At 40.5% G+C, this 15,690-nt stretch overlaps 1 protein-coding gene across 1 annotated transcript in view; it reads left to right on the top strand.

Moving 5' to 3' along the window:
- The window catches only part of lpgat1 (lysophosphatidylglycerol acyltransferase 1), a 40,330-nt gene extending 29,387 nt beyond the window's left edge, over positions 1-10,943 (top strand). Inside the window, exons 6-7 of the mRNA XM_070926340.1 lie at positions 9,613-9,719; positions 10,792-10,943. Of these exons, the coding sequence (XP_070782441.1) occupies positions 9,613-9,719; positions 10,792-10,943 (259 nt within the window). The remainder of the gene's footprint in view (positions 1-9,612; positions 9,720-10,791) is intronic.
- Positions 10,944-15,690: the final 4,747 nt, after the last annotated feature.

Here is a 15,690-nt window from a genome sequence, read left to right as displayed (position 1 = left end):
TTCTTTTTTTTTATAACTAATTTTGTATTTATTGAGGTTCATTCAACACTTCACCCAGGATCAATATCTCTTACACCCGTGTTTTACCTGTGAGTGTAATGAGTGCCTTGATGATTACAGATGGTGTCTTGGGATAATGAATGAGTAGAGGTTTTTTTTCGAAGCTTAGGGTCTTTAGAGGACATTTGTCGCCATAGAAACCCATTACAGGAGTCATCCCCCACCCATATTCACTTAATTCGATGGAGAGTCCTCAGAGTCAGAGTTCAAAGCCCATCAGCAGGAGTGGAAGACGATCTGCAGGTCGCATCAGTTTAATTAATTCGATTGTTTTGAATTATTGTTGTGTACTGCTGGGAAGTACAGGAAAAAAAACGTGATATAATGATTAAAAATTCTAGGCCATATTGCCCCTACTGGTTTTCCATCATACTATAATACTTTGGCTAAATAGCATTCTATGTGGTGTTAAAATGGTCTTTTTAAAAAAGTCTTATATTTAACTTACTGAGCCCTAAAATAGTAATACCTCAGTGTAAAGTACTCCATTACAAGTAAAAGTCCTGCATTCAAAAATAAAATCAATAAAAAGCATTATCAATAAAATATATTTAAAAGTAACAAAAGTAAAAGTGCTTATGTCAAATATCCCCTGTCACAGGTGGTATATTCCTGTATATTATAGGTTAATTATCACTGATGCATTAATGTGTGAGCAGTGTTTTTGGTGTAGTTGGTCGAGGTGGAGCTGATTTTAACTAAAAGTATTGGACTGTTTAATCTTCAGATTCTCTATAATTGAGACCTAAAAACCTTGTTTTGCAGAGCAATAAGTTACCAACTTGTTTTAGGAACTGTATGTTGAAACTAGAAATATGCAGAGGTCTCACTTTTTATAAGAAATTAAAGCTCATCATATGTTTTGTATGAAAAAACATCTGCAAAGTAACCAGTAACTACAGATGTAAAATAAATGTAGTGGAATAAAAAGTATAATATTTGTAATCTGTAATGTTGTAGAGTAAACGTATAAAGTAGCGTAGTGCTTGTAGAAGTATAGTACTTGAGTAAATGTTTCTGAATATGAAACAGAATTAAAAGTGTAGATATAAAGAACATTTAAAGACTTGTATTTAAATGATTACATATCTGCTCTGTCTGTGGGAGGAGCATTGTACTTCTTTAAAGTTAAATTGACCTCAAACAAGCTCCCTCATAAACCAACAGCAGGTTGTCCTGACATCTGTGAGACTATAAAGTCAGTTCGGGCCAGGTTGTCCATATCCACCTTTGCCAGTGGTTTTATGGGCCCTTACTTCTGACCTCTGCACTGATAAGAGGTCGATGCTCCCATGCTAGGCTGTTATTAACCTCTACTCTGCTCCTCCCACAACATCCATCTCTCTCCCATGTCCTCAAATGGCAATAGCAGCACTCTGTTAGAGGCATATGGTGATGAGGGAAAGTGTGCTGCTGCCACGTAGACGCAGAGATCAAAGTGGGGATAAGGGGAACAAAAAGCATGGCAGTGTTTGTTGGTCACTTTTACTCCTGTAGTTCGGTTCAGTTGGTCCAGACCAAGGGGGAAAAAAAGATGCAATGTTGCTCTTAAGCTTTTGTCCGTTTCGTGTTCATGCTGACTTTTTACAAACTAAACAACATGAACTAACAGTCCTGGGACCACCTCCTCTCAAGGGTCTCGGTGGGGTTGTTTTGCACCTGAGTGTGATTACTGTGTTCACACCTGCCCAAACAAATCACACCAAGGGGGAACCAGAATCCAATTTGACCAGACTAAAAAGCACAGGTGTGAAAACACCCTGAGACCCTCCTCAGGAGGTCTAGATCCAGTTGTTTAGTCTGCATCAGAGTTTCTTTGACAGCTTTCCCACCAGCCATAATGAGCTGAATCAAGCGGGAAAACCCTCTTGAAATATGGCTTTATCTATGACAACTTTAAATATTGGCTGTAGAAAATGCAGCCTTGTGATCCTACCAGACATGAAGAAAGACTGAAGCTCATGTATGGTCCATGTGCAGTATGTGACGCATATTCAGTTGTGATGTCCACTCTGCATCATGAAAGCACATTCTTGAGGGTGTAAGAGCAACTTGAAACAAATGTTAGGTCATTTTTAAAGAAGACTTCTAGTTGCAAATTCATGTATGGCTCCTAGATAACAAATAGTCAAAATGTAATGACAGGTCTTTCTACATAAGTAATTTGTTAAACATCATTGTAAACAAATCAGGACAGAGATGGGATTTTTCCTGCAACAGTGGTTGTCTTTTAGCATTTAGCTGTGTGTCTACATCTGCTGTCTGATATACTTAAAGTAAACACTGGGTTTTCCTCCCCTTCTTTTATAATACTAATTCAGGACTTCCATTTTAGCCACTTGGTTACTCTGTCATCACAAAGGCAGTAATGAGCAAATGATTACCTGCACACACAAGTGGAATATATTTTTTAAAGAAATTGTTGAAAATAAACTCTGGGTAGGCAAATCATTGGCTACAATTACATACACACTAGAGTCACTGTTTTGAGTCTGATCGTGATTTTGATCATATTCTTGACATGATGTTTACGTGGAACATGAGAAACCTGGTTATTCATATCCCTGTGAATGAGCATAACGGTGTCCACCCGCACACGCGGCAGAGAATGGTCAGAAACCTGGATAAGGTGTTCAGAGTACTTCAGCTAGCATATCCAGGTCTCTCAAAACTGGAGTAAGACTTTATCCAGCTTTCTGAAACCAGGATATGATATTTACATACTGATCATAACCAGCATATGTAACATGACTCGTGCGAGCTGAGGCTGCCATCAGCTGTTTCTAATTGTAGGACATAATCGAAATTCTTTAGATCTGCACACCCTCACCAAAAATACTGCGTAATAATGTAACCGCTCATTAGAAGAAGAATGTGATAATTGACATTGTTATGTTATTTAATACACAGCTAATGAAAAGTATGTGCAGACTTTTCGCACGAATGTCTTACATTAATTTAGTGAACTTGCAGGTCGAAGTGTCCGGATAGGAGAAAGTATCAGTCGATCTGCTGACTTCTGCTGTGCCTCAAGGTGTCAGCCAGAGCCTCAGCCTTTTGTGGAGTTCTTAAATCTTTTTTATAAGTATTCTGAATAAGTGAACAGAAACTAGTCTTGTGTATCAACATGTTGGGTCTGCTGGTGAAGATTCTGTCGTGTCCATTGTTTTGCACCAAACCATTTCCTGGAACATAGACAGCCTTGAGCCAGAGAAGAAGCAGATTAAAGACTAAATGGAGCAATTAAAGTGCGGACTCCTACTGTCCCTCAACTTCTTTCTGATTGCAGATAAGCGCTTAGCATTCTGCCAGCAAGAAGCCCTTTAAGAGTCATGTGGAGTGCGTGGTTTACTTACGGATCCCCAGCGACCTCGAAAGTAAAATTATACAAGGAAATCTCCATCATTATTGATCCAGAGTAGCACACATTTTCCTCAAGTATGCTTTATCATACTTATTCTTTGTTTAATAGTTGCTTTAGCTGGTAAAACTGACCCTCACTCCACAGGATTGAGAGAAAGAACTCGAAGGCAGCAGTTTGGGATTTGGCGCTTCATCGCACGTAGATGAGGACTCTTATCTTAACTAGAAAGAGACCAGGAGCAGGACAGGAGACTTTTTTTTTTTTGGTCCCAGAGCCACACTGGCTGCTAATCTCAATATTCACCTTTTGTAACATTGTGCCCGAGAGCAGGCCTCCCAGGGCGCTTTTTTGTTTCTCAAAATTTCACAGCCAGAGAGATTTAGGGGCCGTATGGAGTCCCCAAACAATGACTGGCTACCCTCCAACAAGGCTTGTTGAGTGGACAGACTTTTCCAGCAATGGTCCAAATTTAATTAGCTTCCCAGCCTTGTTAGAAGGGGAAACAATATCTCAAGAAAAAGAGCTATACAGAAGCTAAATGGTTCAAACAAGGAAGTAAATAGGGACGATCAAAAGCTGATTTGACGACGCTGATGACGCTAATTTGTCTTTAAATCACATGAACTATATTTTAATTTAATGCGATATATTTTCTGGAAAATAACAACTACAAACGTTCCGGCATCACCTGCAAGTAAGGATGTCCATCATCTGCTGGATCTTGCGTAGCTCATCACATGGTGACAGTCTGATGTTTGAGGTTATTGACAGCAGAAACTGCAGCTCTCTCGCAGCTGTCTGTCTGTGCGCCACGGTGTCAGGTTAACAAGCAGGCCGGTGCCAAGTGGGTTAGGGTGGAAATGAGAGCGCGGCCGTGGCCCCACGCCAACACACCACCACCAGTTCCTCACCACCACTATCACCATCACTACTGTACACTGTTGCGCACGCCGCTGCATCTCTCGACACAACAAAAACAAATACCGCCATACTCTGCTTCTTTTCGCTCAGCACAATATTGACACTGTAAAGCAATGTTTGCATTTTTCACTCTACTGCAAACAAAACCATAGCGGAGCATTATTAGCGTCCTTATCCTCGCAGTTGGAGTTCATTGTGACTGTGCAACCTGCAGGCGAGATGGTACACGGCTGATTAAAGTCTGTTTGTTTTGAGAGCCGCAGCTTGAACTTTTGTACGACCTGTACTCATCAGCAGTTAATAAAGTCCTGGCATGTGTACCACCTCTGCAGGGTAACTTCTCAACCACATTTTAATGCCATGAAAAATATTTAAAGCACAGTTTATTAGCTATTAATTCATCACCAAATTAAGGCAGCTTAATCTCCAATTGATGCAACTATAGAATTGAATAATGGTATTAAAATACATTCATTGATATGTTAAGACTGATGACAAGTGCATGTAACAAGACAAGACAAATGCCACAAACTGTGTTGTTTAACAAACATCTGGCGGGACTGTTTTTTACATCTAGTAAGCTACAGTAGCTTGGACCTACCTATGTTTTTAGTGTCCTTTTGACTACTGTGCAAGTGTAGTGTGATAAATTCTTCAACTTTTTGATTGGATACATTTGCTTTGTTTTAAATACCTGCTTGTTAAAATGGTCTGGCCTACTTTCAGTTTTAGCTAAATGCTTTGCTAATATTATTATTATATAATGTCATTATTATTAGCTTTAATAAACTTATTTAACATTAAAAGGAAAGCATGACAACCTCGTATTTATTGCTTACGGGGCAAACATATGTATGAAATAGTAAGTGAATAATCCATTGATTAAAAACAATTAATATATTTATACAAAATATTTACTGAGCACTTCTCTTAAATCATTCAACTCTAAACTCTCTCACTCAACACTAAACATATAGAATTTTATAATGTATACTTAAAGTTGGATAGCCAGAAAACTTTGGTTTTGTCTATGTCATATAATTTTCACTTTTTTCTGACATTTTATAAACAAAACAATTCACTGATTAATCAGGACAGTGATCTGCAGATTAATGGACAATGAAAATTATAGTTAGTTGTAGCCCTAATCTGAAATGATTCAAAGTACTGGATTAAGACAGTGTGATTGGTAGCAGCCTCAATGTGGAGTCTGGTGTTTTCAGAGCAGGAAATGGACCCGGTGAACTTGCCGGTGGATTTTGGCTGCAAGTGGTTGCATCTCTTAAAGATGTGGCTACAGACAAAGCAGTGAAAGCAGCTGATACGGGGAAGATAATGTATGGTGTCTAAGCACCTCCTTCAACCTCAGCTGTCCTCAGCAGCTAGACACCAAAAGATCCTGATTTCTGCATGAATATTTCAGCTGCAGGAAAGCGCTGTCGCAGCCACCTCCTACCCGAGGCCCTAAATGCTCAAACCTGCAGATAAGTGGCCCAAGCCGACTCCTATTCTCCTCTGTCAGGATTACAGAGCTATCGGTTTACATTTAAGAGTACAGAGGGCCTTTGGCAGGCGTCCTATACTGGACCAGGTGTGAAACACTCTCTGAAGCTGGGCTCAGACGACAGGAGTTTTAAAATCCTGCTCTGGGACTTGCGTTAGCTTGTAACGCTAACGTTTAGCTTCCGTCTCCTTGTAGACTCGTCCCTCACATTGGCTATTGTGGTCCCGCTCGGAAAGCAGCAGTTCGGGAGGTTTAAGACTGGATCTGTAAACCCCTCACATTACCAGATAATGTGGGTCGAACACCTGTACCGACCAAGATCCAAGACCAGATTTCTCCTTTGATTGTCGGGAGGGGTGAATCAGGGATAAATTGGCCCAAAACTCCTGTAGTCTGAGCCCATGTATCATACATTTAATCATTCAATGATTTGACTTAAATAACATCACCACCGTCACCAATCATTGCTGTGAAAAAAAAGCTAATTTTGTGATTCTTAATCGGAGCTACATGTGCAGCCAAAACCAAAAATTACCACCTATCACTAACCTAACTACGAAGCAGTTACAGGAAAACACAGCTTTTATTGTTCTAGTGGTGACTTGCGTGATTTATCCTTTGCTTTAATTGCTACTTTCTGTCCACATATTATCGCATCAGTCTTGCTATTAAGGGGTACTGATGTGTCTATTATCCTCAGCCTCTTTCTGAACTTATTTTCTCCTTTCTCAGTGCTTTGAGAATGCATCAGTGCCAGTGGTTGGTTCCTGTGACACATCAATAATGTGAAAGATACCTGATATCCACAGACACAGGATAGACATAGGAAAGGCTTCGTGGAACGTCTTGCTCTGGTCTCTAATCACTCTATCAGGTGGCCTCAGCAGCTCAGCTCCAGTTCTGTGCAGCCAGGGCCACTCAGGGGGTCCAGTGTTGCTGTTGGTAAAAAGCTTTTATCGTGAGTTTTATCCTCAAAAAGTCTGCTTTATTAGAACCTTTAACAGGATGAAAGTGGTGGATTTTAGTCAGTTTTTATCTTAAATTTAACAGGAGTTTCACGCCGCTGGGGATATAAAAGTTGCTCTACTTAAAGAGGACCTTGTTCAGACTTGCCACAGAGCAACACCCACACAGTGAACTACTGGATAATGAGAAGGGTTTGCAGATATGCTCTTAAAATATACAAACCAAGCGGAAGTCTGTGTTGAATCCTCAGCTCCTGCCCTTCTGATCTGTGGAAGAAGCAGGCCAAGCCTTTTCCTGACTTGGCCATACAGACTGACCCAGTTCAAATAGTTTTTACTGTCTTGAGTGTCCTTCTGCACTGAATATTCAGAATATTGTATCATATAAACCCTTTAATCAGGCAAGGCAGCTCTGGCTTATTCCAAATTACATTTTGATTATCAAAGGGTTAGACTTAAAAAATCTGTTCAACTATTTGAAACTTCTGATTATTTATTGATCATTTTATTTAGGGGATCATGTTAGAAAGTAGGGCTGCAACTAGCAATTGTTTTCATTATCAATTCATCTGCTGGTTGTTTTCTCAATTAATCAATTCATCATTTTGTCCATGAAATGTGAGAAAATGGTGAAAAATGCTAATATAATTTCCCAGATGACATCTTCAGATTCCTTGTTTTATCTTACAATATGTCCAGAATGCAATGATATTCCGTCTACAGTAATATAAGACAAAGAAAAGCAGTAAATCCTCACATTTGAGAAGCTGAAGTCAAAGACTGTTGGACTTTTTTTGCTTGAAAAGTGACGTTACCACTATTAGACCTCTAATAATCAAGCTAAAGGCTCATTCTGGGTTATAAGGCCTCATTTAACACCTTATCCAGACTAAACTGACACATTCAAAACAAACTTACAAACACTCTTATTTATATTATTTTCTATTTTTGTAATATTGATATTTTTATTTAGGAGATCGTGTGATTACTGGCTTATGCAGCCGCAGTCATGTGTTCGTACCTGCAGCAGAGTGGGGAAACACGTCTGCGTTCTTCAGCTGCATTTAAAACACCAGACATCATCCTGACCGGAGTGCTGTTGCCCTGCTTAGATTGCTTTTTGATATCTATTGATCACTTTAGTAATCAATACTGTATTGTTTATTACTTCCCTCTTTACAGAAGCTTTCCTCGTAGACACAGAGTGGACATTATCCAGTCGGGAGTATTGAGCAAATGTTGAGTGCAGAGGAAATGTTTGTCTGAGGGAGGAGACTGTAACCTCTATTTGAAGGTGACCAGGAGCTGGTTGTGTGGGAGTGCAGCCTACTGGGGACCCCTTCTGGCTAGAAACAAGATTTCATCAGCACCCTCATCATCATGGCTTGCAGAAGTGACCCTTTTTATAAACCACCTACGTTTTTCACATTTGTGAATCATTCAAAATTCATTGTTTTAGCCAGCTGGAAATGGTTAATTTGAGAAATAAATAACTAGTGGAGGCTGATGACTAGATGTTAACCAGGCTAATGCTGAGACATGAAACTGGAAATTAATTGGCAATTGTTTTAATAATTATTTAAGTTCATTTATTTATAACCAAAAATAGTCTCTGGTTTCTGCTTCTCTGATGTCAGAATTTGCTCGAGTCTTTAATCAAGTATGATAGTAAAGTGAATATTTTTGAGTTGGACAATTTCTACCTTTGACAATGCACAAACAGCGAGGTGCAGACTAGTGTGAGCTTAAAGAGGTCAAATTAAAAACATGTCTCCCAACACGTCCCCAGTACACCATGCTTTATTATATATAACAGTTTTGGCTATCTGGTCTTCATCAGGGTGTCTGAGGCTGTTTATGGTTTTCTTATATACAGTCCATTAAGCCGTCATGTGACTGATAAATTGCAGGGTTACCAAGTAAACAAAACAACATGATCATCCCACTTTTCTTTAAAAAAAAAAAAAAAAATACTATTTACAGAATCTCATTACTCGAAGTGGATACACAAAATGTATGGAAGAGATATAAATGGCCAGAGATATAAAATACAACAATATTACAACCATCTTTCCAGAATATTTCCCAGCAAATACAACCTTGCATCTTAAAATGAAAGGCTAAATGAAGGGTAGAAATGTTGAATAAACATTTCATACACATCCAGACACATTCTGTTTTCTTTAGTTAACTTTTCAGTTAGTCGGACAAAAACAGCTCACCACAGGAAACTCAGGATGCTGACATTCAATAGGCCAAAAGACTAATCGAGAAACAGCAGATTAATCAATAATATCATTAGTTGCAGTCCTACTAATGCCTCACTGAACCCCCCCCCCGGCACCACACAGATTAAAGACATTGTCTATGATTGCAAAAAGCTGAAAAAAGTTCTTGCCAGAGTCTAATAGTGCTGCTTCTCTCCAGCTTGTTGGCAAAACTGATTGAACTTTTTTTTACGTTCTCTTCCCACACACTTCTAACCAAGCCATTTCGTGGAGATAAATGACTTGTCTGTCTCCTGTCGGGGCTCCTCTCAGCACTTCTGTCTCCCTCTGACACTCTGATGAGCCTGCCAGCTAATGAATCCCCCCCCAAAACAAGCTGAAGCTACAGCAAACACAGACCGCCGTGATAGAACCCAGTTTGAAATAGACTGCTCTGCTCAGGGACCCCGAGTTTGGACTGCAGCTTCCGCGACGGATCAATGCAGACAGTTTCCGCTGAGTGAGACTTCAGTAATCTTTTTCTGTGTTTCATCTCTCTCTCTCTCTCTCTCTCTCTCCCTTTTCCTTCAGGATGTACCCAATAAAAGAGGTTCCTGTGGAGGCAGAGGCCCTGACTGACTGGCTGTATCAAAGGTTTGTGGAGAAAGAAGAGTTGCTGGCCCGCTTCTACGACACAGGTCTGTTTCACCATGTCAGTTTGTTAAAGTCGTAAAGTTTTGTGTCAGGAAATACAAACTATGATGCTGCAGCTGTTGTGCATATTTGATAAAAAAAACATGTAACGATGTCCAAGCCTCGACCCTCTTGGTGGGCGTTTCCCATGGCAACGGTTCACTGATATGTGAGGGCTGTTGTTGCTAGGAGACACACTGTCAACTTCCGTGGTAGCGCAGACTAGAGCACATGCTGTATATCCTACCAATTTGTAATCAACCAGAAGGAATTTAAAACCCCCTCCACGTTACAACATTCAACATTTGGACCCATCGTGCGGTTCAGTTTGTATTCCACTCAAAACGTGGCAGCTGGTTAGCCTAGCTTGCTAACGTGAGCACTAGTTCCCACCAGACGTTACTTTTGGTTCATGTTATTTTAATACTTGCTGAGTTGCTCACAGCGCCAAAGTGTCTGCATCAAGTCAAATATTCAGTGATGGAAACCGGCTTATTTAGACTTCTAGAGGCGACGTGTTCGTTTCAGTTTAGTCAGACTTTGAATTATTTCTAATAGGAGGGCGCGTCGCTATGTGTAATGATCTCTCATTTCATCCAGCCACTCCACTGTCTCACTGATACTTTCCCTGTATGAAGTCTTAATCATGCATATGCGTACTTGTAAAAAGCAGATTAGAAACCGGGTTCCCCGCACAAGGAATCGGCTTTCTCCAGGAGATCTATCTGGGGAAATCAGATTTCCTTAATGCCCTACCCCTCTGATTAAGGAAACCAGGTTTCTCGCTAGCGTTAGCTGAATCTCTCTGTCATGGGTCCTGATGTGGTGACTGCAAATGACCAGCCTGTCAAAACTCTGTGAATCAAATATGCAGAGTTCACCTTGCGAGTAAACAGTAGCTAAAATAAATCTTAAATCTCTTCCTTTTGGTAATTTTGGCCACAAAAGTAGACAAGTACACAAGTCAAAACAAACACCAAGTTCAAAATCACCCGTCTGTGGCATCCTGGTTTAATAAATCTTAGGAAATATGCATAAGAGCCACATTCTGACTGGTCTGTATTTGTGTCTCGACAGGATCATTCCCTCTTGAAGAAGGACAGAAGGAGGCAGTTTCCCGGCAGATGACCCTCGACCCCGTGCGGCTGTGTATTATCCAGTCGTTTGCTTTCGTCTCTGGCTACGTGTGGTACAGCGTACTCCAGTACCTCTACTGCTGTTTATTTTGAGTGCACTGATGAGGCGAGAGTCTTTATCGGACCACTGGAAAAGCCTCAGGATCAGTTGGTGTGTGGCCCAGCGTCATACTTGCCCCCTACGATGGATGAATGTACATTTACAACAGTGGAGAGACTTAACAGGAAACAAAAAAAAATATAGGAAGACACACAGATTACAAATACCCAAACAAGATGAAACTGGTCACAGGCATAGTTAACTTGCACACAACCCTAACACCACACACTCGCTCCAACGGCCTAGCAGAATAATCTCTCGCACTCGTCACGACTCACATTTTGATGTTTACACGTCCTCATACACGTAGACGCTCACACGTACATAACTTTTTATCCGAAGTTAACGAAATGAGGCTCAGGACTCCTCCAGAAGACGCTCTGGACCGGACTCTCTCTCTTCCCCTCCTAGGCTTTAGCCGTAGTAGTTTTACAGAGTATAAAGTATGTATGGACGGACGCGCGTGTGAGTGAATATATGTGACTAGAAGCATAATGTCTGCCCTTGTTCTTCTTCCTGGCGAGAGTTGATGAAGCCCACTGGACCTCTCTTTCAGCCCGCTGGTTAGCCGGCTGGCCACACCTTCCAGAGCGAGCGGCTGTATGAACGTTGAGGCTGCGCTGCCGGCCGCTCCTCTGGCCTTCATTGCACTAAGGATCCATACTGCCCTAACTGCTCCCTGTCCCAGGAAATATTCCTGATCGGTAGCTGTCAATGTTTTTATTTCTTTTTGTTTTCTTCCCTTTTACCCGCATATCTCCACAACAACGGCCATTGTATGTGTTGTTGATGTCTTTTTGTTGACTTTTTTTTTTTTCCTGTGTCCACCTGTCTGTCGAGGCAGTATTCTGAGCTCACTGAGAAAGGGGGATCATGTTTACACTGGCGGCCCTGCTGAAAGCCTAAAGGGATGGTGGCTATGACGCGGCGCTTGATTTAAGGATCGTTTCTGTGTTCAGACGTTGAAGGGTGGAAGAGGAGACGGTGCTGTAGTGCTAATTTAAAAAGGAAAAAACAAAAAGAAAGAAACAGTGGTGGCACACAGGGCAAGAATTGCAGTCTGGTCACCTAAAAAGTAACTCCCTCTTTGTGGATTCCCCTTTTCACCCTCTGCTCTCCAACATGCACACACACACACACACACACACACACACACACACAAATACACGTGCACACATAGCCATGTGCAGCTACACACAGCAGAGTAGACGTCTGTCTCAAAGGATCATCTCAGCAAGCCAGACTGAGAAGGCAGAGACTTTTCCCCAGTTGGACTACATAGTTTTACAAATATTTAAGCCATATGCTTAGTGTCGTCGGGGAGGGAAACAGACATGGAGAAAAAAAATATGATTTTTATAGAAAGCTACCCTAATGTTCAGCATTCTAAAATAGAGATTTTGGCTTACAGAACTATAGGTGTCATTACTGTAAATTTACAGCATAACCTGCCTAAGTGAGTGTGTGTGGTTGTCTTTTCCCCCCTTTTTGATATATATGATTCATGTCGTGTTGCTCTGTGACGTCAGAGTGTGGCGGCAATTTCACCACAAGTGGTCAAATTTGATTTCATTTTAAATTTCATGAACTGTCGTCCTCATGTCATGGTATGTCTAAATCTTGTACATAACAAAGCTGAGGAAGAGTTTTCATTGTTGGAAATGACTGCAGCGTTTCTCTCTCTTTTGGTCCGTGATAATTTCAGAAAATTTTAGTTTAAAATATCATGAATGTTTTGGGTTTTTTTTAAAAAGAAGACAATGAAAGCAAGGATTTTCCCTTCCCTTCTCAGTGTTACCCTGTATTTTATTTTTTTTAATTTGAGTTCCTGACCAGGAAGTTGTTGTGTGCTTCAAGACATCAGAGCTACTGTACGCCCGTGTGCTGGCTGACACAACGCAGTGACACACAGGCCCAGTTTCAAACTTGTACCATTGTACATTTTAAATGATCAGGATTTAGTGGGAAAGCCTCGACTATCAAGCCTTACCTGATGTCCTGGTGGACCACAATCCCGAATAATGCTGTTTCCTCGCACTCCCTCTTGACAAACATTTGGGGTGTTTGTCATAACGATGGTTTCATGGTGTCAAGCTCAAACTTGGCCCGTGAGGAAGGGATCACTCTCCACGTACGAGGGAAACTCTGGCAGGGCCCTGCAATGATGCAGCTGTTCTCTCTCGAATGTACTTGTGTTGTGGTTTTGAGGTCATTTATATGTAATTTGCTTAGCCTGCTTTAATTAGGAAAATTATAGAGGAGCAGCAATTATCATTGTCATAAACTAATGCGTAAAAGGTGCATTTTCGTAGTTTACTGCCCTCCCTGTGCCACTGTTGGTAGAAACTGTGTGTGACCAGGTAGGTAAAAATATTTTAAATCAGGCTGTAAATGTGATTCATCCAGCGGCCCTTTCAGATTCCCCTCCATCGTGAGAGTGACTTGAAATAAAGCTTCATCTTTTTTTCTTTCTTCACCTTTTTACTTTTTTTTTTAATTTTCTGACCATGTTTCCAAAGAAGGCAGGGAAATAATGTTTTCCTAGATGTGGTTTTAGGAAATAAACACAATAGGGATTTAAACAAATTATACTAGAACTGTCTGTAATTTTCCATTTTGTACTTCTCCTTTAATTCCTAGCTACACAGCCATTTTACAACACAAAAGACTTGTGCTGGAATAAAACATCATAAAGATCCTAACAGTGTAATGCTTGTCTTTTAACATGTTTTATGCACATCAATAGTGTTGTATCGCAGTACATTTTAACATATGATAAGACATTTGAGAGTTATGCTTATTTGCCTTCTTGCCGAGAATTACATGAGAAGATACAAGTATCACATCTGTCCGCCAAATATGAAGCTTCGGCCAGCAGCCGCTTAGCTTAGCATAAAGACTGCAAGCCAGGGGAAACAGCCAGCTTAATGAGCTTTAGGAAAATTGAAAACATGGTGAGGGAAAGTAAATATTACTGGGGGAAATAGGTAAAATGAAAAATTGGAAATAAAATGAGCTAGTGAAATATGAATACAAGATTAGAATAATGTAAGCTTTGATTTATTATAACAATTGTTGGTAAAGCAAAAACAATTTAGCTTTTACCAACTGATCTGAGGTTAAAGGAAAAGTATAAAGCTTCATATTTCTTTTTACTCCATTTTAATTATCTAATATTTATCGATGTATTCAGTTTTATTTTGTCCTTGTCTAATAACATTTACTACACTTTTTGTATGTTTTGGGGCTCCATGTGTCAGGATGTTGTGTGCAAAGAAATAGTTCAGTACATAATTCCCCCGAAAGAAAATAGATTTGTATCTGCGCACAGCCAGTTTCTCCCTGCTTCCCGTCTGTGTGCTAGCTAACTGTAATATTTAAGCTTGTTACCTAACGTTAACTCTCGGTTGGAAGCCAATAAGCATGTGTCCCTAAATGTCAAACAATTCTTTAATTATTCTTCAACAGTATGCAGGAATTACACTCTTCTAGTAGGAGTTCTCTCTTGCCTGCAGATGTAAATGTCAACGTTCACATTTTCTCTTCGCTGAGTTTGGTCTCCAGGTAACCAAAGCCTGTGTTTGCTCAGGTCTGTACCCGTTGTTTAACTGTGGTGTCGGTCACTAGCTGTTGAGAGTTACCGGTTTGTATTACAGAGCTCTGATTTCAGCCGTGACGGTTGGCTGGTGTCGGTGTGAACTCTCAGCACAAGACTGCAGAGATCTCCTTCCCCTGGCAGAGGATTCATCAAGCACAAAGAGTTAGTCTTTCCTGACTGGAGGATTTGGAGGCATATGGACAAACGTGTTTGTTGGGCCCCCTGCTTGTGGTCCCTTTCCACCCACTCTCAGTTAAGTCTCCTAAAGATGATGTCTTCAAAGCAGCTGACCCCAGAGAAGTTAGAATTTAAAGCAATAGTTTGATTTTTTTTAGGAAATGTTTTGATTTTTTTTTTTTTTTTTGATAGATGAGAATATAGATATCACTCTGTTTGTCTGCCAAGTATGATTGGAGCCACCAGCCGGTTAGCTTATAGTAGCTTAGCACAAAGTCTGCAAACGGGAAAAATTCAAAGAATTTTTATTCAAAGGAAGCAAATTTGCCTACCAGCTCCTCTGAAGTGCAATTCATCAATACATGATATCTCGTTTGTTTAATCTGTACAAAAACCAAAGTGTAGAAACAACAATTTGCTGTTTGAAGGGAGGGTTATTTGCCAGACTGTTTCTTGGCTGAGAGCAGTTGCCTGGCAACCAGTGGAGACTCCAGGAAGCCAAGAAATGGTCCAGCACATAACCCCTGTAAAAGTGCGAATTGACATTCTTACACTTGATGATACACACTGATATTATAACAGTGTTAATTTGTGAGTTTTGGAGATCCTGTTTGGCAGATTCTGTTACCTTTGGTCAGATCCAGGCTAGCTGTTTCCCCCTGATACCAGTCTTTGTGCTAAGCTAAGCTAACTGGCTGCCTGCTTTAGCTTCATATTTATCCTACTGACATAAGAGTGGTATTGATTTTTTTCTTCTAACTCAGGGCATGACAGAGAATGAGCATATTTCCTCATATCAAAACATTTCTGACTCCGCCGGTACTATGAGTGTCAGGCAGTCTGATTATCACTGACTAGATGGTCAAGTCACATTATACCTCTCATGTCAACTACTATGTATCAGCTGCTATGAAAGAATTCAAAATGTCCTCTTTCCTGACTTGCCAATCTGCCTTAAACTTGTT

The sequence above is a fragment of the Enoplosus armatus genome, chromosome 19, assembly GCF_043641665.1.
Source record: "Enoplosus armatus isolate fEnoArm2 chromosome 19, fEnoArm2.hap1, whole genome shotgun sequence".
Lineage (NCBI taxonomy): Eukaryota > Metazoa > Chordata > Actinopteri > Centrarchiformes > Enoplosidae > Enoplosus > Enoplosus armatus.
This window is presented reverse-complemented; position numbering and strand designations above follow the sequence as displayed.